At 36.2% G+C, this 24,615-nt stretch overlaps 1 protein-coding gene across 1 annotated transcript; it reads right to left on the minus strand.

Moving 5' to 3' along the window:
- Positions 1-1,540: 1,540 nt before the first annotated feature.
- Positions 1,541-23,628, minus strand: LOC140929042 (DNA-binding protein RFX6-like). Its single transcript, XM_073378867.1, has 17 exons — positions 23,278-23,628; positions 10,624-10,699; positions 9,995-10,118; positions 9,768-9,829; positions 9,476-9,553; positions 9,348-9,378; positions 9,031-9,138; positions 8,686-8,763; positions 8,382-8,495; positions 8,068-8,117; positions 7,810-7,910; positions 6,825-6,883; positions 6,585-6,723; positions 6,148-6,233; positions 4,905-5,025; positions 4,423-4,542; positions 1,541-3,523 (listed from the first exon to the last, which is right to left on the minus strand). Exons 1-17 carry the CDS (start codon positions 23,438-23,440, stop codon positions 2,580-2,582), a joined length of 2,454 nt encoding a protein of 817 aa, XP_073234968.1. The 5' UTR covers positions 23,441-23,628; the 3' UTR covers positions 1,541-2,579.
- Positions 23,629-24,615: the final 987 nt, after the last annotated feature.

Here is a 24,615-nt window from a genome sequence, read left to right on the forward strand (position 1 = left end):
ACACACTACTACTCTAGGCCGAAGCGGTGCTCGCGGTGCTCGTATTTCCATTATTCAAATTCCCTACTCTTCCCTTTCGATCGGTGTCGTCGAGTTGCTACGGGTCTCTTGATATCAGAAGTCCAGGCGTTTTTACAGAAACCTTCCTCGATCATTATCATCTGAAGTTGATATTTGTAAATCGAACGCTAAGATGCATAAAATCATCTCGATTAATCGATTTGGTATTACATGCTCTTACTTTTCTTCAAGGAACATACCAGCCATAGCGCTCTTTGCTGCGACATTTCTTTTGAACTTAGTCCTTTCGCGGTCAAATAAATGTTTTGGTTGCCGTCTGGACCAATCACTTTGCAGGAAATTACATATCCAGATCAGGTCCCAATTGCTCGAAGCATGGTTAGCGTTAACCAGCGTTTAATACCTTGACAACGTATTGGTTTTGATACTGCTTAACCAATGGTTAAAGCTAACCATGCTTTGAGCAACTCAGCCCTGGTTGTGGCCCGGACTGAATAATAATAGTAATACTTCACGGAGCCACCTTAACTCAACAATACGCTAGGATAAAACTGTAACACGATGCATACCCCAAGTACAAGCTCAAGGAATTCCCCTTTTTCGTTTGCTTGCCTTTTCACTTTTTCTAATCGTGTTATCTGCAAAGGGAATATCCCATCATGGCAAACGGCTTTTTTTCACTTGCTTTTGAAGTTTTTGTGAAGTTTTTGCTCGCTTATGTGTTGTTGGCCAAGCCTAAATGTTCGAGGTTCGCAAGTGTATCATTAACATGTGTTTTAGCCACGCGTCACCTGTGCTCAAAATGGTCCCTATCCAAACTCTAAACTTGTATTTAACCTTAAGATTCCCCAGCAGCACCGCTTATACAGATATGGCTGTTTATTGTTTGTTTTGTGCCTTGGTTTATCCATGGTTGAAATTCAATGTCAAGTTTTTTTTTTTTTGCTTACTTGTTTGTTTCTTTGATTGCGAGATGATATTCTTTCCAATGAATAAATAACAACGAAATAGTTGAATGACGAAAGAAATAGAATCCAGCAAAAGAGGACTCTAGAATGAGTATCAGGCGGTTAATATTGGCTTGCTTTAAGTTTGTGGTTCGTAGGGGAACGTAGGTTCAAAAATCTCATATTGGTGAATGCAGGCGGCGTTTTTCCTGTCTTTTTCCCAGCATCTGACTCCCCACTCGTTTTGTCGCTTGACCTCGGTTCGCCGCCATCTCTCTTAAAATTGCTGTTGAAAACATCTGCCTAAGAGAAAATCTCGCCTGTGTCTTTTGGCTCACAGTCAAGGAGCTTTTTATTTTGCCGGCTGTTTTATCAATTAGTTTGACTGCTATAAATTATTCTTCCATTTATTTTAATCCATGGAAGACCAGTTTAAGAGCATGTATTTAGAGGAGACAAAAACGGCTGAACATGGAGTAATTGAAGGGAATCTAATGTGTGCTCCTCAGGGGACGAAACTGTTTGCCCTTGTTTATTTTGCTGGATACAGTAAATCATTCCAGTTAACTATCAATGTTTAATATCATTTTATTAAAGGCACGGGCCCTTTATAGACAGCTAGTGTTATAAGCCCATACAAGCACAATGTGCACATATTTTAGGTTCTATAAAGTGTTTAATACATTTCTAAACGTCTCTCTAAAGATGCAATTAAACTATATCGATAAATAGCAGGAATTTTTTGTTTTTCGCAAAAGCACGCGCTCTTATTTTTACTTCAAAGTCACGACTGATGTGATGACATCTGATAATAAATTGTTTCCGCAATAGTCTCTGACCGGGCAACACTGCGAAATCTATGACGTCAAAAGTGTAACAGTGCACTGTTACCCGCGAGTTTTACCTCCATAAATTTCTACTCGTAGAAGTGTTTCTTCGTGGGCTATTTTGTCTTTAACAGGTATTCCATTTTACTGCTACTTCCTCCACGCGATTTACTTTTAGATTCTGTAAACCCCTAAAATATCTTAATGATGTACTATATTTTATTCAATATGATTCTATTTTTTTTTCTGTTAAGAAGGAAAATATTGCTCTTATTATGCAATGCAATTATATTTTAAAAAGGTCTATGTACAGAACAAAATTTCATTGACATATCTCATAGGTTTACAGTTCTGTCCTTAGATTTCATTCAAGGGAATGCATAAATAGAACTGCTCTAGTTGAAAAGTAGCCCTAGAGTTTGAATGGGACAATTATGATCGATCTTTATGCAGTTTTCCAAACTAAGAACCAATTAAAATTTGAACGAAAAGTAAACATGTTCCTCGGGCCGATGGTACACTTCTCTTGTATTGTCAAAATATTATGACCTTTATCGAAATATACATCTGATTACATTGTTAAATGCTGCACTGAGCAGAAGCTGAGACTTGGTATATTTTTAATTATAATTTGCTATCGCCAACTAAAATAAATGCTTGAACAAAATATACCGTGTATTTCCAAGGCATATTCGTATTGGTCGTGTATTTTAAAATGCAATAGTTGTATAGATGGCCTAATTGATATAAGAATTCTAAGTCAAACCCGCTTGTTTGTTTACTGTTAGACTGCACCAATCCCCAGACGGTTCATTTGTGCATCGTGCGAAGCTATAACATCCATTCCAAAAGAACTAGAGGGAGAGTTAAGCAGTCCATTGAATGGCATGACATCAGCACCGCCTGATTGTACAACACTGCGTATTGGATCGTAGAGATAGTTTGGTGTATTATATCTTGAGTACATGTTTGTTATACTGGGGACGTAGCCAAAGTCGTCCTTAGTGGGAGATATGTAGTGAATTTCTTGTTGCCGTGGATTCGAAGGCATTGAGTGTGCGTTAGAATAGACATTAAGAGGCACGTTGCTGTCATAACTAACCGGATAATTTCCATTTCCTGGGAAGCCCATGGTCACGTTATTTTCGGAGTTGTGTTCCTGGACGTTCACCGGATTTAATACAGTAAGATTAGATGTCTCATTTTGAACCCAGGAAGCTCCCATGTATTCATCGGTATTTAATGTGACCTTGGCACTGAAGAACGCTTTATCGATGGCGCTTATAAAGTCACCTTGGAAAGTGTTCATCTCAGGAACATTACCCATGTCACGAACTGGCTCTAGTTCAGGCAATGACAACGGTTGGAGGCTGCAACGGCTTTGTCCGGTTGGGTATGCAGAAGTGGCTGTCATGCTCAAAGATGTGGGGTGCACAAATTGACGAGATGAGCTATTGGTCGCTGCTGTTTGATACCTGTCTTGAGATAGGAAGGTTGCACTGGGTTCACACGTAGCAATGTATTGCCCATCTTGATAAGAATCAGCATTCACCCTTGGTGGGACTTGTGGTCTGTCATAGGTGACATTTTGTTTTGTTGCAGGTATGAAGACGGTACTCGTCTTTTGCCTTTTAGCTCTATGCCCTTCATTGGGTTTGTCATCCGTATGCTCTGGCTGCATGTTTTCCTTTGGTTTGTCCATTTCTGTTTCATGCGATTGATGTTTATCTACAAAACAAATCATCCGACTATCAATTCGACTCCAAAGATTAACTGCTTTAAAGTGAATGATAATTCTTCTAAGTTTACTGTGATAGTCACCACAATTCGCTCATTTAGAAACTAGGAACTGAAGCCGAAATGCTTCCCGCAATTGCTTCTGGAATTGTTACTGGGGATGCGCCGGTCAGCTATTGGCCATTTTTTCCCTGTCCTTAGTAACACTCCTAGAAGTCTTTGCGAAAGTCAGCTCGGACCAGTCTTCTTTCCGTTTCTAAAAAACATTTTAACGTCGCGAATACAATCTGAAGGGTTTTCACATCAGGTCACCAAATTCAAACTAAGAAATTATCGATTCTTGTGAGTTTCTATTTTCACGAGGTATTACAGCACCTAAAAACCTTTATTTACTCAAAATTTCGGTTCCAAAGGGTTCTTTGTTTTGCAATAAAAGACGCTTGAATTTCCAGGCTTTTGCGTGACACGGCATTTAGCTGGCGGCTGGGAAAGCTCCTGTGTGGGTTAAAAAAGTTCCTATTTTTTGAGATTTTGCTATCTAAACATTTCTTGTCTTGAAATAAATATTACTTTTAATTAATCTTTATACGTTCTTCAAGCGATGAATTCATGCATAAGTAGGAAAACTCAAAAACAGATGTTTCTGTTAGTTTCCGGCGGCCATATTTGTCCCCTCAAAGGAACACCAACATGGAGTCTCCATACAAAGCCTTATAAATTTGGGTAAATCTCGCGTATGAATTATCAGGCGGACTTGATTCTTGGCGAGGGTCTTTGTATATTTAACTTCTTTTAATCCCCAGATTCTGGACTTTCTGTACTGACTGGTTTGTATTTTTATTTCGGATCGCGTGACAGTGAAAACATAGAATTGGAGGTAACCAACTGACCTTTCTTAAGATGGCTCTCAAGAGTGCTATTCAGCTTTTTGTCCATTTCAGCTATCCTCTGGTTCTCGACAACAAGAAACACATACTCTTGAAAAGCAGTATGAATTAAGTGGAAGACTCCTTTACAAGGAAAAAATATATATATAAGTAAGCAAATTGACGTTATCTCGAATAAAACGTAAGGTTACTAAAATTCCCCCCAGTGGTAGCTATACAACAAGGAGGCAGCATTATGAAGCTTTATATTGTAAACAATATTTTTAATATGGTAAGAAAAAGCATTTTGCGTAGTTGCTGTTATTTATACAAATGACCGTTACATTGAGAGGAGATATAAAAACTAGCGACTATCAAAACGTCTTTTCAAAAATAATTATTAAAAGCATGTGGTGCATAATTGTTTGCTTCGTTTCATTATTTAGATTGTCAGATTTCTTTGTAAACGCCCAGTTTCCTATTCTTGAGACGCAGAATTTTCTTACCGAAACTTGGTGCGCTTCTCAGGGTCAAATCAGCAAGAAAACATCCTGTAGAAAATGACCACATTGCCAAAAAGTTTCTGGACCTCTCCTCAAAAGACGTCTCTCTGTTCTCGTTTGTTTCCTGTAACAATCGTTACCAAAAAAATCGGTTACTTTGGGGGAATTTCGCTATTTCCCATTACGTGTCATCAGACACATTACACAAAAACGTAACGCTGGCCGAGTGGTCAGCCCGTCGGACTAGCAATCCGGTGCCGGGTTCGAGCCCACTTGCTGGATTTGCTCTCTGTTGTCCCGAGTTCAAATCCTCAGCCACGCTTGTAAACAGCCAACTGGTTGCCTCCCGCCAGTTGGAGTTTTTAATCCTGTTATGCTCTATTTGCATTATTTGTTTCAGAATTATTTCAGTGAAGTGCCTGTAAAGTAACTGCTGGATAAGCTATAAGAGGAACCCTCTAAACAAACCTCATTACTTTACTTTACTTTACTTTATTTTACAATACTCAAGAATATTTTTGTTCGAATTTTATCTTATAGGAACAACATCTATGTTTTAGCAAGAGGTGATTTTTTTCTACAACTACTTTACACAAGCAATACAACATTAAGCTTAAGTTTTAAAATATGCTTTGAATGTATAAAATTTGTTCAAGAACGCTTAACCATCTTAATAGAGATTTAAAATTATTTTTCACGTAAATTAAAGATGACAAGCGTTGGGAATCATGACATCATTGAAGCAACATCAACGTCATCATTTCATGTGGACTATTCCTATCTTAACTAGTAGACATTTTTCATGGCATATATAAATCCTCTAATGTTCTTGTGATAATTGGTCCAAAGTACATGCTAATCACTTAATATTAAGTAACTTAAGTTCAATTTTCCTCCCGTTTCAAGTCTCTGCAGGAGGTTTTTTTATACTTAAACCACATTCACTTCAAAGGTTAAACATATTTAAAGCTGTGTAGTAAAACACAGTTTAAATTTGTTTTCTTTATAAGAGCCGCCTACTGCATAACGTCTTCAAGTTTATTTGAATTTTGTGTTAAAGCCTGTGTTCCAGTAATTTCTGTAGTTTAATTAAAGATGTTTAGTTGGTGAGGATGTAAGACCATGGAACGTTAGTTTTAAACTAATTTTGTTCAGTCTTTAGGATTACAGTTACCTTGAAAAATCATAACTCGGTTCACTAACAGGAAGTAAAACCAATCTTTATAACCTATTTTACCTCAATAACACATCGATCAACAACGCTGTCCAGCCATTCAATGTAAGCTTCTAATGGTGCTTGCTTACTCAAGAGACTTTCCAGGTCATCAACAACTAAAGTTTTCAACAAAGTAAATTAGTATAGGCAGCGCGAGTCTACAACGACAGACTGAAAAAGTTATTTTCATGTTACTCCTTCTGAGCTTTTGTGTCAACATGAGTTTCTAGGGCAGCTATGTTTCGTCTATTGAGGCTGTTGAGGGGCGCTTATATTACATAACACAAATAAGCTGGTAATAATAATATAATATAATGTGGCTCTGTGGCATGCTTTGTTACGGCGCAGATTTGAAGGTTGAGAACTGCAAGTATAAAGCTTTACGATATCGTAGTCTCTTCTGGTGGTGTTGAAACCAGGAATATTTCAATACGTATGAACTTAATAGCACAAAAAATAGAACTTACATATTTTGGCTTTGTAAAATGTTTCCGAATTTCCCCTGATAAAGAAGGCCTTGGAAAGAATTTGGCCAAAATCGATCTTTCTTAAGTCACTCAACATCTGGGATACATCTTCGTAACTGAGCAACGCTGAACGTGCAGCCTGTTGGTTAAAAAAGACATTCTTTAGGTTTATGTTATCAAATATCAGTAATGCATGTAAATAGGGATAAAAGGTTTTGCTATTATGATATGTTCACTAACCTGGGCCAAGTGGACAAAACAAACTTGTCGCTTCAGGGCTTGCGTAAACATCTTTGCCACTGAAAAGAAAGACGCAATTTTATGATTAATGCTGTACCAATAATAATAACAGTAACAGTAATAATAAGTTCTAGGTAGCAAGTAAATGATAAAAGAAATACTGTACGAAGAAAAAAAAAAGCAAAGAAGGAAGAACTTATTTACACGGTTCTTAATGTCATATGTTGCGTCATCAGCATGAAGAACATTTGTTTCATTTGTTTTTCTTACAGTCGATAACGTATAATTTTCTAGCAAAGGAGGTAGAAATGATGCAAAGGCCGAGTGTTAAGTATCATTTGATGTATAAAAAAGATACCATAGAAAGCCACCGTTCTATAAACTTAAGTTCCATCCAGTTTATGTCTTTATTAGGCATTGATCCAATTCCTAGGGCTTATCATATGACTACAATAGTACGCGCGCTCTGATTGGCTGTTTTCTTGTCAGGGAATGACCTTGCATTACCAGCCTTGTGTCCAAAGCATATACAATCTGTGTCTGACTTGAAAGTGGACATCCTTATGGAAATCCATGTTATGGTCAAATGACACCTGTCAAAAAGGAAATCCGCTGACCAGTGTCACCTGACTGTATTGCGGGAGCTCATTGAGGTGACGTGTTTTTTAATGTTATCCGCTGACCATTGACCACAATGTTTTTTAATTGATCGCAAGCTCAGGTCTATAATAAAAAGGCCATATAATAAAAAACGTTGTATTAAACTCGTCCGTTCGGTCATCATAAGGAAATCTCAGACCTCGACCTTAATGTATTGACCTCGCTATCGCTCGGTCAAGACAGGCCTAACTCTCGGTTAATTATAAGTAGTATATAATATTTCAACCTGAAAGTTACTCGATAGTTATTTCCCATTTGACGTATGCGGCAATAACTTTAAGCTCGATTTCTTTAAGTTTTTACTTTGCTTATATCATAAACTGACCTTTACATTTGGCTTCTTTAAGGGCCGGCGGCACTTCTGACAGGGAATCGTCCAACCAGTTAAGCAAGTTTTCGGCAAATTCATTTATCTCTTCACGAAGACTGGAAAGGAATAAAAAAGAAATAGCGCCGATGATATTAACATCATTTCTTCTTTTGATTATTTATTACTTTTGTTACGTATAATCCTTGGACACGTCTTCGGACCTTAACAAAATTCAAAGAAAAAGAAGTCTGAAAGATGGTTCATTGATCTCACCTCTCTGGTAGGTCTTGAATCGTCGACGGTATAAGGACATCTGTCAAAACCTAGAAGAGGGTAAGACCCATGATTTAGGGTGTTATTGAATAGAGCCAGCGTTTTATCTGAGTTGCAGCTATTTCTTACGTTTTTGAACCTACTTAATACAAATATGAAAAACATAATACTCCTACATAGCAAATCAGTAAAATGAAGTATGCGAAGTATATTGGCATTGTAAGCCAAATGCACTCATGACAAATGTATTTAAAACATGTAAACAGAAGAGTCTAAAAGAACTTGGTAGTTACATCACAACCAAGCCGACGTACCTTGTATAAGATAGAATCACAGATACCCACAATGTCAACTACCATCGGACACTCCAGTACTGAAATGATGTGTCCCGGCATGCCTTTCCAGAAATGAGTTATGAAGTTCTGAACCTAAGAGAAATCCATACACAAGCAATCCGTTAAATTGTTATCGTCCCCGCATATTTTTCCCTTCAAGTTTGAACCTTTTATACCAGGAGCTACCAAAATAAAATGAATGACTCCTGGTTTATTTCGAAATTAATGACTTTTATGGTATTGCATTTTCACATTCTTCATGGTTGTTAATACATTTACTTACTCCTTCAAAGTTGGCGCTGATGACTGTATCCAGCATTCTCTGGCAATGAGTTCGATACATCATGATGAAAGTTTCAACCTGTGAATTACACAATGTTAAAAGTTTTCTTTAAGGAAAAAAAATCTCTAAAAGAAAAAGAATGATAAAAACAGGAACACAAGAGTAATTACTCTTTTGAGCAGCTCTTGATTATCCCTTTATAAAAAATGGTGTTGTTTATCACTTATTGTTGATCTTTTAATCTTTACAGTTTATTCGAAAATAGGAGGATCGGTTTTGCTATGTGCATTATTCTAGCTTTATCAAATTTTAAAGTTTCCTCTTAATCCAAAACATGCATCATACCTTGTGAGATGATACATCTTCAGGAAGTTGAACATTTTTGGCATTTGGAAATTCCGGTAGCAGAGTACCTGACTTGGAACTCAAGGAGAACTTCTTGTGATTGGCATTCTGTCGAGAAAAGAACAGCTCTGAGCTCGAACCCCAACAAAAAATAAATAAGTATTTGGGATCAAATGGTGACGAGATGAATAAGGGAATAATTTCACATGCATTTTGTCCAAGCTGAGCAGGAGTAAAATTGAGACAATGAGACGGTAAAATTAGCGTTACTTCTAAGTGCTCAAATAAACCACCTTTCAGGAAAGCAAACGACTTACCATGTCTCCCTTTCCTTTCATACCGGAAAATCTAGAGAGTGAAAAAAGATATTTTCATCGTTTTTATTATTATATATCAAGTAATACTGTTACCAAAAGCGATTATCAACTTTTTCCAACGTCATTACCTTGTTAACCCCTTCTTTGAATAACCAGCATGGAAGTAAGCTGATGTCTCCTTCACAACTATGCCATAATAGTGATACCTGGTAAGATTTCGAAAAAAAGAAGGGTAAAGAAAATTGCTTAAAAGTGTTCTTAAGGAGTAACTTGGGAAGAATGAGGTAGAGATATTCGATGCAATGACATGGATGAATATTTATTAAATCTCCACACTGTCCGAAAACGGCTTTTTTTTTTCAACGGGTTCCCCAGGTCATTTGTGAATGTAATCTCATCAACTTAATAAAAAAGACTTACTTTGATTGTCCGCGAGTTCCAAGTCTTCTGGTTGTCAGTTTTGGAAATCGTTGACGGATAATCTAAGATAACAAACGGACGAAAGAAGCGGCTCAATATTTACGCATTCATGAAGGACAGCGTGATAAAAAAATATACCACAAAATAAAGTGAAAACAAACGAAATAGTAACCAAGGGACTATTTTTAAAGACTGACAAACAGCAAAGTAACGCTAGTATTCCTTACTTTTCCAAAAGTTGCAGGTCCAGCTGGACATAGTTTTCCTTTTCGGCAGAAATCTAAATAGTGTGTGTACATAACGCAGCGTGGAAGACACATGCCTTCCTTGAGCTCGTAATTTTCGCTAAGCCTGAAAAAACGATAACAAAAGACAAAAAATGAAAAAAAGTCTTAATTTATTTCTAACTAAGTAAGTAGTACTGAGATTATAGTTCATTCAAATTCTAAATGGAATATTTCTTACGTGCGCTTTTAGAAATCAGAAGCTATTATAGCTGTTTCAAAGCGAACGCTTTTTTCAAGATCTGTCTCCACACACTCTGAAGTAGCATACGATCCCAGGACAATGTTTTCCTTCCTCAAACTTTCATTATAGTTGATATCTAAATCCTTACTTGAATGTGTTGGTAGTATAATTATTAAGCTCTAGGAAATTTCTCTAGCTCAGTTTGACCGAGACGAAATGTAAGGTTAGAAGAGTTCGAGTTAAAGACAATAATTAAAAGCAATTAATGAGGTAGGCCTCCCTCATTGAGCTGAACAGTTTATCAACTGATCTGAGTTGCTTTACAGTTTCTAATCAATTTGTTTTTTCAAGTCCATGTTGAAATAAAGTAGGAATATATTTCACTTGCCATCTCAGTGTCTGTGCTATTTGCCGCTGTTTCTTCTCCAACATAACGAATGTATAAGATTCCTTTCGCCTGCCTCCTGAAATTTCAAGAGTAATGACATTACAATGAACAGTATAATAGGAGATTTAAATGGGTACATTTGACCTTTCATATGTGATGTTAACAACTGTAGAACTGTAGAACTGAGAAATCAGAAAATAGGAGTAACGAATATTGTGAAAGCAGAGCCTGTCTTGCAACTTTCAAAGTACTAAGCTATTTATTTGATATTACACTAACAAAAATACCGATCAAGCATCGTCTAGCATTTTTAAAGAAAGTCATTGGTTGAGGCTATGATCAGAGCACAACAAACCATAAAACACCCGACAACTTTAATCAACAATTGTTTTCTCCTTTTCAGATTTCGAAAGATTATTAGTCAGATCTAATAGAGTAACATTCTATAGTGAGTTTCTTTACACAATGATAGCGTCTATATCCGTCTACAACAACCAAAAAATAATAATATTTATAGAAACTGTTTCGCTCCTAAAAGCTAACAAAATCAGCGTCTGATCTCAATCGATAAATTTCACGTAGGATGTGTATTCGCCCAATTTTCGTTAGAGACTGATTGATAAAGAGATTTTTTGACAGTGGTACATCTTATGTCTCTTCTATGTATTTCAACTTTCGCAGATCGCGGTCAGTCTTTTTGGTTTGGGAAAAGAAAATATACTTACACCGGGCGATCCTGTTGTTTTCTTGTGTCCCCTTTATCCTTTCACAACCTAACAGATCTTGGAATGCCTTAGCGTAAGCGAATTACGCGATTATTTAAACCTTTTTGAAAAAAATCTCCAAAATTGCGACAATGAGCAATCAGGTAAGAGAAATGTTACTTCTTCATAAAGAAAGAAAACAAAAAAAGGTATGAAGTAACAACTAACAATGAAGCGTGCCCCTATATTGTTCTTTAGTTATTGGAAGCACGTGCGTAAAGAGTTACAATGGCAAAGGCAAAATTACAATAAGCGTAACTAGTAAGGAACGTTGCTGAGCAAAGACGTTAAAATTAGCAGAGTTGATTTCAATTTTTGGGTATGGCGGACATCTGTCTGTTTTCTAAGAGAAAGTCATATTTTAAGAGATTGTGTCTTCCCTCCCATTTTCACGCTACTCAAAATCCGCGCTGAAATATTGTCGTAAATAGATGTGTGGAAACAGTATACTTACACAAGGATTATTTGATGGAAATTTCTCAAAACTAGCCGAAAACGCGAAACAACACTGTTTAAAAAGTTAGTTTCAGAACACCAGACTGAGAAAATTAATTTGAAAACTGCTTTTAAGCAGTAAATCATCTTCGCAATATAATTATAAATCTTTAAATGTTTAAATCTTTATTTTTTAAATGTGCTATAATTATCTGAATTTTTTCTTTCTTTCTTCTTTTTTCTGCTCGGCTTGTTTATCTAATTGGTACTGAGTGCTATACTATTCCCATCTATATAACATGAGAGGTAAGAATCATTTATTTTAGGTGATTGGTCAGCTCTGAAGCCAGCTAAGCGAGTTATTATGGAAACCTCGCTTGTCAATTCTTACACGTAATTATCGAATGCTACTGAGAAATACTGGTCAAACATACTGTTAGAGTGTATACACGGTATCTACCAGAAGACAAAGAGCACGATTAACTCAATTAGCACGACTACTGTTTTGAAGGCTATAACATAAATAATTTAGTATGTAATTTTCTCTTATTAGAAATTAATAGCTTTACTTGTTATTTAAGGATTCACCGGCTGCCAGTTTCACACGCTTTTTCGTTCCTGAAAACTGAGGATAAATTTTCGCAGCACTTATATAATAACTGCTACATGAGGTCCAGCAATTAAAGATATTATATACGGTGACCCTTCAGTCAAAACAAAGTTTAAAGCAAGACCCCCCAAAAAAGTGGCGGATTTCATAGTCCTTTTTTTAATATTGTTTATTCGGAATGTTTTTGTTTGTTGAATAATTGTTTTAACCGACGATTTTTCATCTTAAAGGTAGACAATGAAATACATTATGTAAGGTTTGTTCTCTTTTCTGGTAACATACGACACAAATGTATGTTATGAATTCATTGGAATATAGTGAAATTTATATCAATACTCGCTTTTATTTTGTCTATCATCCTCAATAATTTTTTTTGCTGTTATAGGTCTCTGCATTCTACTTATAAATAATTAAGTCGTTGATGAGCTCATGTTAGTTGGAAGGATAGTAAGTAAAGGTATGCAACAGAACACCGGCTCGTTTGAATATCGGAAAAATACAAGCGACTCGTCCGATATTCCATGGTATTTTATATATCCGGAATACGTATAACACGAGCAAAAATATTTTATGCCATGTCTCGGAGGTGAATAGCTCTAGTCTAATCACCTCCAAGCTAGTTTAGAGTGATCAGAGAGCGCAAAAAGTACTATTTACTTAGTGTTTATTATGAGCAAAAAGCCACTCTAATAACCCTTGAGGAGTTTACCTGTGGAGTGGGTTAACATGTTATGAGAGAATCGCTATCCTTATTCCCGAGAGTTTGGGAGGTAAGATTTCCGTATAACCCAATACATTTATTATGCATTCGTATTTCATATGAACTATCTGTGACAAAAAGTATGAAATTGCTACATGCATAATAAATGTATGGGGTTATATGGAAATCTTACCGTTTGCGACAATAGAGTACTAAAGTGTGACGTCATAAAAATGAAATTTCCGAAATTATGGGATTTGTCAGGATATTCTGAAAGAACAATGTCCAAGAGGCCTACTTGCCAAAAATGAGCATTTGGGGGCAAATTGTTGCTGAGATCGTAGCCCAGTTATGCTTACAAAACTCCATACAAACCCTTCTAAATTTTGTTGGGTCGACCCAAAAAAAAATTAGAAGGGTTTGTATGGAGATTTCTGAGTATAACTGGGCTACGATCTCGGAGACAATTTGCCCCGAAATGCTCATTTTTGGCAAGTAGGCCTCTTGGACATTGTTCTTTCAGAATATCTTGACAAATCCCATAATTTCAGAAATTTCATTTTTATGACGTCATCACTTTAGTACTCTATCCAAATTATAGTTGTAGTCCTAAGTAAGTAAAAAATAAAAGTCTTTATACAAGACACCAGCAGCTTTTGAAGGCCGGGCGTGGTTTGTTACGAGTAGAAAATAAAAGCCCCTTCGGGAAAACTTTCCCTGAGAAAATGGTTCGTAATTTTGTACATTTGTGTGAATTTGAGCGGCTAAGAACTAATAAACTATCAGTTTACTGACAAAAAGCTTTTTTCGTTAATATGTAACCATCACACTTTATGGCTGCTTACATGTTTCAAAGAAATGTGCTCCTGGGTCACAAAGTTTCTATGGCCTTTTTTTCTTTCTTTTTCCCCGCTAACACCAATAAAAAATATGTTGCTTTCAAGCTACAGCAAGTGTGATCTGCAAAACGTTATTTCTTCTGGTAATTTCGACTGGTATTTCCCATACATATACACATATATATTTTTTACATGTCGAAAAGCCACTCTAGAAATAAGCAGCGGCCCTGGCCCTTGGTTACATGCCTGCGAGAAAACAAATACTGGCTATGTCAGTTTTAGATGACCAGATTGTTAATTCCTCCTTTTGGTCTATGTTTCCTGACTAAGTCTTATCCAAGAGCTAGACCAACATACAATATTGTTGAAATTATCGCTTTGTAACTGAATAGCAGGCGCCGGGTTACGAGGCGTAGATAAACCAATTTAGCAAAAAAGAAAGAGGTGAGTTTAAAAGGAATATTTTAACGAAGTCAAAGAAATATCTTCTATCTTAAATTTACTTAATTTACGGAGTCAGACATGAAGGGGTAAAAATAAGCCAAGGTATCAGTTGTGTATTGCGAGGTGTGCAGTGTGATTTTTTACAGCCGGAAATATAGTATGGTAATTACCTTTTTTTCTGTGCTAGCTGACCAAGTTGAGTTCACTGGGGAAATGCTATCCCCGATTGTTAGACAATATACGTTAGACGTTCCTACCACAGACCTTGTTCAAGGAAACCTCCACCGGAGGTTTTCAGAATGGACCGTTTTGCTTTTTAAACATGCGTGTTCTCAATATTGCTCGCTTAAAAGAGTTCCTCTTTGCAAACATCTGTTGAGTAGTGAAGATTGAGGGTCTATCTAGGTGACAAAGCCCCTCACAAGAGATAAAACAACGTGGACTTTAAAGTGCCCTTGCTGGTAATCTATTGTTCAGGCAAAGATCATCAACAACTGCTTCTCTTTTAATTGCAGATCACTGGAATAGAATGCTATAAAATGTCCCTGTCATAACGTAACCATAGTGCTGGCTCTTACAATATAGTAACCTAAATCTGAAAGTGCTTTAGTCCAAACTTATATTTGATTTTCCAATACGCTTTTGGACTGTTCATGAGCTTCTTTTTTTTTCTTTTCTTTTTTTTTTCAGAGGCTCTGCTCTTTTATTGTTCTGTAATTCTACCTGCTGCGCTTTTCATTTGTAACAAAAGAGGTGAAAAAGAGTTAAGAACATTGTAGGTACGATGTATGAGTTTAGAGTGTGGGAGTCCTCGTCGGAGGTCATTTCTCCGTGAAATAAAGCCGACATCAAAATGTCTTTGGTCGTAAATGGATCGAGCAAAGGGATTTGGGGGTTATAAAAATTAGTAGTAGATTAATGGCTCATTTTTGTCTAATCACACCGAATATATTTTGTTACGAATACGAACTTTAAAGGTATTGCAAAAAAAACTCCCTTAGGACTGCATCAGTGATTGGAAATCTCTACTTTAAGTCCCACAGAATTGTTAAAGCATGCATAATATATTTTTTTAGGGAACGATTCGTACCTTAATAATTATGCTACATTAATGCGAATGAAAATTTTACTGATTCCTAGAGCAATTTTGCGATTCAAGGAAATTAAAGGTATTTTCCTGAAAAGTGTATTATACTAAGCAATGTGACCGTTGAATAAAAGAGCTGTAACGTAATAAACGGATTCTACGAATGAGTAGATTTTGTCATGCAGTTATTTTCTACAACCCTACTAACTAAACGGAAAAATAATTCAGTTAAAAACTTCCCTATTTTTCGTGCAAGTAGGTTGTAAAGAACAAAAGCCAACTTAATCTCACATGGTTATATCAGGCCTTTGAAACGTAGCATTGAATTTTCTTGACGGCATTGTATGTTTTAGCCACTAATGATAAGATGCTAAACTATATTAGACTTTCCTGTATAGTGCTCGTATTATAATGGAGACCTGGAAAGGTTTTATGTTACGCGATACTTGGCCTTTATTAGTACGAAAAACGTACCTAAAATGTTTTTCCTTTCAATATCGACTAGCCCATATCCTATGTCTCATGCTGTATGAGTGCTATGAGAATGAAACAATAGCATGAAACCCCTAAACTAGATCCTCGTGGGCTCATAAACACTTTCTTTTGTTCAAAACGATACAGAGGCCTCGTATTGAATTAAGGAGTAGGTGTTAACTTTTTCTTCCATATGCCCACATCACCAGCCAGCCCCTCGCGCTTTTAAATTAAATTTTCCCTATATCTCAAGGTAAAGTGGCTGGTCGGAGAAAAAGAACTTAAAAGTAGTCTATAAATAGTCATTCAAAGTTAAAGATTGTAGTTTCATGCTGTTAGAGTACTAAACTGACCCAGATCCGAGAGAAGAAAATACAATCAACAACACCCCACTTTCTTCCAAAACAGCTGAATTTTGAGCCCAGGTAAATTAACGAAGTCATTATCAGCAATAATTATAAGAAAATGGCAACCAACTCTAAAATTAACAGATGTTTGTTTAGCAGCAGTAGCAAAGAATGAGATTTTTTTCTTTTCACGTACACATCTAAACGAAAGAACTCTGTCATTTTACTGACCCTGCAAAAAGGGCAAAGATAACGGCCCCTTTTTTTATTCATCATTACTATTTATTATTTTTTTACAACGTGCGGTCACTTTTTTTGTATGATTTTGATGCCAAAAGGGTTTTTGAATCAGTTTCACATAATCCAAAAATAGGAGTGTTTTTATAGCATAAATCACTTTGTACTGATACTATTTCGAATTTGAGAGGAATATTCCGCTAAGAGAGAAAAAAAACTGTTTCAATGAAATTTTACAGGCATCCAAGTGTCATATGAACTAAGTAAAACAAAAAAAGCTAGCAAATTTTATTGTGGTAATGCCCAAAAATATTATTCTTTTCTCTGAGCAGGTATTAAAAAGAAAACAAAAGAATCTAATCAACACCTGTCAAAAATAATTTATTCTGACTAGACAAGGTATTATGTTAAATGAAAGAAATAATTATATTTTGCAGTAAACCGCCAAGATGACAAGCGAATATATAGTGTTCAAGGGAATTAACCAAGAACTTGGAGAATACCAACGAAAAATAATAAAAATGTATTTATATTGCGTTGTTGTGCTATCTCTTGTAAGGAGGAGTTTAAAGACAGAAAGTTTATGACCATTCGGCAAAATTTATTGTATTCTTTGCTTCCCCGAAGGCTGAATAAATATTTGCTAACTCGCACTAGAATAACAGAGGAATAATTAAAAAGATTATGATCTTAAAAGCAAATATTCATGTTAGTTTTCCGAGCATTTACACACCTTGGTTTGGTCAACTCGATTTTGATTAAAATTGAAATTTTCTTCTGCCCCCTGGGTTGCAAGTTAAAACCAAAGTTTTAGGAAGCTGATAACCACGTGGTACTAAGCTGACTTTAATTTCGTGAAAAAAGAAATAAGATTTGATGAACAGAGATTCTAAAGTTGCTTAAAAGTTGATCTTTTTTTTTTCTCTCTGAACTGATACCGGGAAATGCCCAACCAGTTCTTACTTTAACTCTTCGCCGGGCGTAGGTACATTATAAGGAAGAATTCTTTTAGTATGATAGAGCTTTACATTTTTTAAGGAATAACACAACAATGTGCAGATCAAAGAAGCTTCCTAAATATCGTGTTATTTTGCGACTAAGTTGTGAGAAAGTGTTTCAAGTACATGATGTCGCTTAAGCCTGCGGGTTATTTGCATGAATAACCGAAGTAAAGTGACAGCTGTATTTGAATGGATTACGAAATTCTGTCACTTCTGGGGGCTGAATATTGCTTTCAAAAGTCAGAGAAAAGTACCGAAAAGTAAATTGGTAATTTTTCAGTTTCAAAATTTTTATTTCAGTGCATGCCGCAGTATTATCTTTTGCGCTCGATTCACGGAATGATGCCTTGGAATAAACGGAGCTGTAGAATGAAAATGCCCTTGACAAAATGTCGGGTTTCGCTTTGTAGACCTCTGTAATTGTTTAAAATTCGTTTTCAATGGCTGTTATTTCAGTTTATGACAAGCTTGGGATCTATTGTGTGGGGTGAAAATAGTTAGATTCTTAATAATTAAATTTCTACTTCAATCAGTGGCGTTGGTGTAAAGTTTAAAAAAGAAATCCAATATTATTATTCCTCATGACCAAACCTTACTTCAGAGGTTTTTAAAACAAAATTATTGATTTATTTGCTTTACTCTGTTGACTTAACTGTTCCCGCGAGCAGTTAGAAGAGATAAACACGCTTCTTATCTTTGAAGCTTTCTTACATTGCATAGCAGGTTTAATGTTCAGATTAGGGAGAGGTTGACAAAAAGACAAAAAAAAGTGGAAAGAAGTACTCTTTGCCTTATTGCGTCTCCAGCCACAACACTTGGAATAAGCTCCAAAGGGAGGTTTGCTATAAAGTGGCTGGGACACACCCTATAGATGTTGAAAAGGACGTTCACCGGGTGATTTATTTGATCTTCTCTAAGGTCATAGTTACCAACTTGTTCCCTACCGTGAACAGTCAAATGAGTGCTTGTCAATGTCCTGATTTAACTTAACCTGCAGAAGAGATACTTGACAGGCTTCTTTCCTTTGAAGCTTTCTAATATTGCAAAGCAAGTTTTACGGTTCTAACAAGAGAAAGGATGAAAAAAGGCAAAACAACAAAAGAAACAAAAACATGGAAAGTAGCAATTACCTTTCTCTCATTGCTTATAGCGAATTTTGCTTTATAGCAGCTAGCACATACCCTAAGCAGTTGAATAGCTCACCTAAAAGGTGTTTTATTTGCTTTTTCGTCAGGTTTATTAAATGTTCCCGCGAACAGTACAATCAACTGAGGGCTTGTCAAAATCATGATTTAACAACCCGCAGAAGACGCGCTTTTTTGCTTTGAATCCTACTAACCTAGTGTAGCAAGTTTTACTCTGCCTGTTAGAGAGAAAAAAAGAAAAAAAGCCAAAGAAAAAACACGAACAAACAAAAAAGGAAGCAAAAACATGGAAAGGAGGACTATAGCCTTTCCCTCATTGAGTCTCCAGCCCTGTTACTCTTACAATAGAAAGCCCATTTTGGGCGTTTGGTATTATAGCGGCTAGCACGACGCCCTAAACATGAGTTGAATAACACACGCACAAGGCAGGCGCTCTTAGTGAGAGCAGTTACTGTTGAGTGATGCTATTTGTGTCCTTTCGCCGGATTCTGCTTTAGAGGGGGGTTACAACTTGTTTCTTTTTACTGGGTCATACTTGAAGCTGCCTGTTTCTCTATTCTCTGAGTAACGTACGCCTGATACTGCGCCTAATGTCTTGTCGATTTCTGCAATTTTGATTTCTAATGACCTGCTGTACATATTAGGCAATCTTAAGCTTGTTTTCCTCTCTCAGCGAATCACGGTCTATTAATTGCTACGGTATAGAGCGCTGTGCTTTTCTATTTTGGTAAATAATATCGAGAGCTTACTTTTAACTACGTAATTGACTAGCACTGGGCATATTCAATCAGTTTGATTTGTGTCACCGACACAGTCCTCCTAAAACTTAAGTATCAGTCATTCTTGAAAAGCAAAAACTTGTTAATGTACACCTTTTTGAGAGCCGCTTCATTGTTTTGTTGGTATCTACGAAGAAAACAAATGGGCCGCACCTTTGGATTTATCTCAGAACTCAAGCTGCAGAAAGAAATTGGAGCTTGAGCACTTCGAAACTAATTAGTATCATTCCTTAATAATATTATTGTAATTCCTCTGTAATGAAATTTATTCGGAATAATCAAGTACTTAAAGAAGCGAGAAGATCCATTGGAGGGTCTCATTGATGAGAAGAAGGAGGCTAACGAGGCAGCCATCTCGGTTAGTCTAAATAAACAAGAGGTTGGACATTGTTTATCTCTTCTATTTTGTGTTAAAATCCGTTGTTACGTGAAAAATTTTCATACACATAGAAAAGGTAAAAAGAAAATGAGGAAATTGCGTTTTAGGTACCAAAACATTTTGAATTTATGATACGGCGAATAAAGTTGTTTTCAGTTGCTTCGGCAAAATTAAATTTACTGTTGACTGGAATTCCAGAAAAACCATTCTGAAGCTTCTTGTAGTTGCGATCATCTACAAGTTCTTTTTGTCTGCCAAACGAAGAGAGCATAAAGATGATGATGATAACGATGATGATGACTGATACTATTTCTTTTTTCTTGCTTGCGAGGGTTAGTGCTCAGTAATGGCTGTCTGACTGTTTCATACCGTGATAATTCCAACCCAAATCAATTAAAAAAAGATTCAGTTGAAACGCATCATACATTTCTTATACTAAGAAAAAAGGGAATTACGTAATTCTTCGGCATTGCAACCATAACACCTGCATGTATTTCCGGTTGATGAAGACAGTTCAGCCTTCAGTTAATACCATCTTACTATTACTGCTGACAACAGAGCAAAATTATTGCTCTGAGTCAGCTCACTACGCTTAAACCTGTATCCAGGAGATAAAACAATGCGAGTAAAACTGTTCTATAAACCATTTAAGGAAAGGACAGAACCAGGGTTAGAAAAAAAATTTGGGGGGTCCTTGTTTTGCTTAACAAATTCGAAAACTAAGCCGTGAGGCTAATATCGCATTCTAGACTTAAAACGAAATAAATGAACATTGTCAAGAATATAACTAGAGGGGGGTGTAATACAATTGTACGTCATAGGAGTGGTGTGTCACCAAAACCCTTAGATAACCCTGCTCGGTAGTTCAAGACGAACTGGCGCTAGCACAAACCGTTACAGTTCAGAACAAAGTTATGAATGAATTGCAGAAAAAAAAAAACAATAAATTCTCTGTTTTATGTAAAAAGTAGTAACCATACTTCTGATTAGTAAGCGGCACAGCTGCAATATATACCTTTCAAGGACGCTGGCTGAAAAATCCACGTGCCCACAACCCAGAGAGCATAATCATGCTCGTAACCACGGACAATTGATGTATGATGTTACAGAAGTCAATTAAGGAACTTTCGGCACGATTTGGAGATTATAAAAATAATGGTATCAACTGATTCAGGGATGCTTTGTTGTAAACAAGCAAGGATCAGCAGTCTATAGCTATCCTGAAGGAAAGGTCTAAACTGCCATTCCCAAAAAACGGGCGCAAAAGTTAGTAAGTTCTCAGTTAATTTGAAAAATCTTGTTGAACTTAAAGAAAGGCTTGAACAAATTTTGTAGGCAATACGTCTAACATAATTCACTTCTTTCGACAGCGAGCATTCTGCTGTCAGCATTTTTCATTCTCGAGCAAAATTCAGGCAAAAAAACAAAAAAAAATGGATAACGTGAATAACAATAATAAAAAAATAACTCAAACCTGGTCGAAAATACCTGGTGGTTTTCATCTGATATCACTCGCTGACATTTTTCTGTTCACCCTTGTAGACAAAAGCATAACACAAGCTTTTTCTATTAAGGTGAACAGAAAAAAATCAGCGACTAGCTCCGTAATGTAATGTTACAGCTTTTACTTCAATATGGCTTTACACATACATAGAAGAGTGAATATCTACACAGTTTACTTCAAGATTTACAACTAAAGAGTGTAGTTTTCGTAGCAGCCGTTATAAGAGACAAATCCATGTGAATATATTACTAATAAAAACAGAGAATGGATTTGAGATATGGCGACCTGTTTGGTAAAATATTATATATAATGATTGTATTCTATCTTAGTAGAATTTTGGAGCAAGGATCTAAGGCTGGGACCGAGATAATATAGCGTCATCATTCCAGTATGACTTCCTAGACTCAGGTTCTCAAACGTGCTTGGTGATTTCCGCGGAAAAGAACAGTGATAATAATTCAGAACAGGACATGAGTTGGATATTATACACAGTCATGTATAAGGACCCGCAATCTTTTGAAGCCGACGAAGAGAATAAAGGCTTGTTTTAGCAAAAAATCAGTTTACTATTCAAATTAAGCCAATATTGAGAGGCTAAATTGGACTATTGCTGTACTTGAGAATAACGACTTTTGTAACAGCTAAAATATAGCTGTTGGTCAAAATAAGCAGGACCGTTTTTAGCTTTAGGACAAACTGAAACTTAAACTGAGCATGCACATTACTATTTCAATCGACCTTTCATAACTGAAGCAGCTGCAAAACTGAGCTTAGTTTACCATCAGGCAGAGGGCTTTATACTGTCAACGCCATAAAGATCGACGTTGTTGATAAAAAGTGGTTAGAGAGAACTAAGTTTAGAAAATGACAGGAGAAAACATCTTAAGACAAGTGAAGAATTAGAAAACGGATAAACGGAGAAAATTACCTATTCTTTGGACCGCGAGGTACGAGTGTATTTTAATCGATTCTTTCTTCTGTTACATCACTTGCATCGATCGAACAATGACTTTTAAACACTTTTAAATTAGCATTTTAAAATCATCATTATTTGCGAAAAGAAGTGCGTGATTAAACGTACATTTTCTCATAAATAGAGGAAATGTTCGGAAGTCAAATAGTCGCGATAAAAGCGTTTAGTTTTTGCAAGAGATGAAAATTTAAAAACCGTAAACCGTCAGTGTATTCGTTATTTTAATCACCAATTTATTTGTAATTAATAACAAGTCCTGCCGAAGATATATATTATCAGTGGCAAGGTTCAGTTAAAACACTTCGACAGTTTGTCAGTAAGCTTTGCTCAAGTAAACCACGTCGATTTTACATCCAAGCGTTTTTTATTCCACATCAAAATGTAGTTTGTAATATTATATGTGCACTTACTTTGACAAAAGAAAAATTATAACCTTGCCTTGATATAGGACAATACTAGCCTCTTATTCAATTGTTATCCGATAATTATGGAGGAGTGTAGTATCCTTGTTTTTGTTATTTTTCTTTGCAGTCAACGACGAAAGGCTAAGCTAATTGCATTTGCTGTTACTCTACCTCGACGAGTTTCTATCAAGAGAATGAAATGTTTCTTTTTCTGCTCTCTTAAGAATACACTGCTCTTTTCACGAAATAAGAGCAATTATCTTTGAATAGAATAAAATGTGTTTTATTTTCTTAGAATTTTTCTACTGCATGCTAGCACCAAAGAATGTTGTTTCTGAAACTGAAAATGCACAAGGGATGCATTCTCTTAGCAATAAAATTGGCACATCTCTGTGAGACACATGTCGCAAGTGTTAACATAGCACAATATTTATAAATTTCAGACTAATTTTTCTGATAATGCCGTTATTATACCACATCCAAAAAGATCGGTCAAGTTACAATCATCTAAGACCACTTTCAGGGGACTTACCTTTCGTTTTATATGGTTTGATGTCGTCCGCAGTAAACTCGTCGTCCGTCTCCTCTTCGCAATAGGACTTGCGAGTACAAACTCTTTTAGGACGGCCAGAATTTGCTTTTTCCGCGTGGGCTACGCTTTGCTTCGAATTTGCTTGAATAATCTCGGATGCCATGTCTTCTCACTTGAATCAAAGCTCGCAAATGGCGCTGTAAAAATAGATATTTTTTTTTCTCCTACTGCTAGTAGAGTGTTACTTATATACCCCACCGCTAAAGGCCTTAAAAGAAATATGAATTTCCGGACTGGTTAATAACTGAGATTCGTGCCATCAGCAGGTGCAAATAACTCCCACCTTCCGAGTTTAATGATCAAGGGTAGAGATTCGCCTTTATGAATAATACAAAGTAGAGAACAAAGAAAAGTCATTGCAGTTGTTCAAGAAAGCGATCTGATTGGCCGGTTATGACAATACCCCGACAAGACTTGCCACGCTCATATAAAAATGTAGTAGAGTTTTAATTGATAAATATTCTTATTGTAGCTCTGTAAACAAGTTGGCTAAATTATTCCGCATTATAAATTTCGCCCCAAGCTTCGCTTCGCTTTTAAAGATGGATTTGAATTATTTTTAATGTATCCATGATTAAGTTAAAAAAAACCCAAAGCATCTTTAGCCAGGGTTATTGCACGTAAGAGCTACAATTAGACCTATTTATACCTTAAGTGAGTACAAAAGCGGTATCTTTTGTGGTTATTGTTTCGGGCTGGAATAAAAGAGCAATAGAAAAATTCGCTCTTTTAAGTTTTTTTTTTTTTTTTTAACTAAGCACAAAAGCAGGTTAATTAAAATTCAACATCAGCCTTAATCGGGTAGTTATCAATCTTTGAGAGGGCCTTAATGTATAACCGTCTAATCTTCAAACTTTTTCACTCTAAAGCAACCAAATGAATTCGCGGACTGGTTGAAACCAAAAAGTCAGAGATAACTGAAGAAAATTACTTTTATTTCATTTCAGTTTGCACCGTTGCGAAATGCCCGGTTTTCTAACATAGTTGATTTAGTCATGCAATAACCGTTGACCTACTTTTCATCCTTTTCAATACCAGAGTATGATGTTTTGAAGCCGTAGTTGTTTTTAATTAAAGAATTTTTATCGTAAACTTGTCCAGTGGTCGTCCTTATAAAGCCCCGGCCCGGGTCGTTTGTCAAACGTTGGATAGCGTTATCCACGAAATCATTATCTAACGCCTATAAACCAGTTCTGTTCTTAGTGCTGAATAGAACTTTATCCAGTGCATAGCACCATCCACCTTTTAACCAGTTAGGGACTGAAGTTTTCACTTAAG

The sequence above is a fragment of the Porites lutea genome, chromosome 2 (genome assembly GCF_958299795.1).
Source record: "Porites lutea chromosome 2, jaPorLute2.1, whole genome shotgun sequence".
NCBI lineage: Eukaryota > Metazoa > Cnidaria > Anthozoa > Scleractinia > Poritidae > Porites > Porites lutea.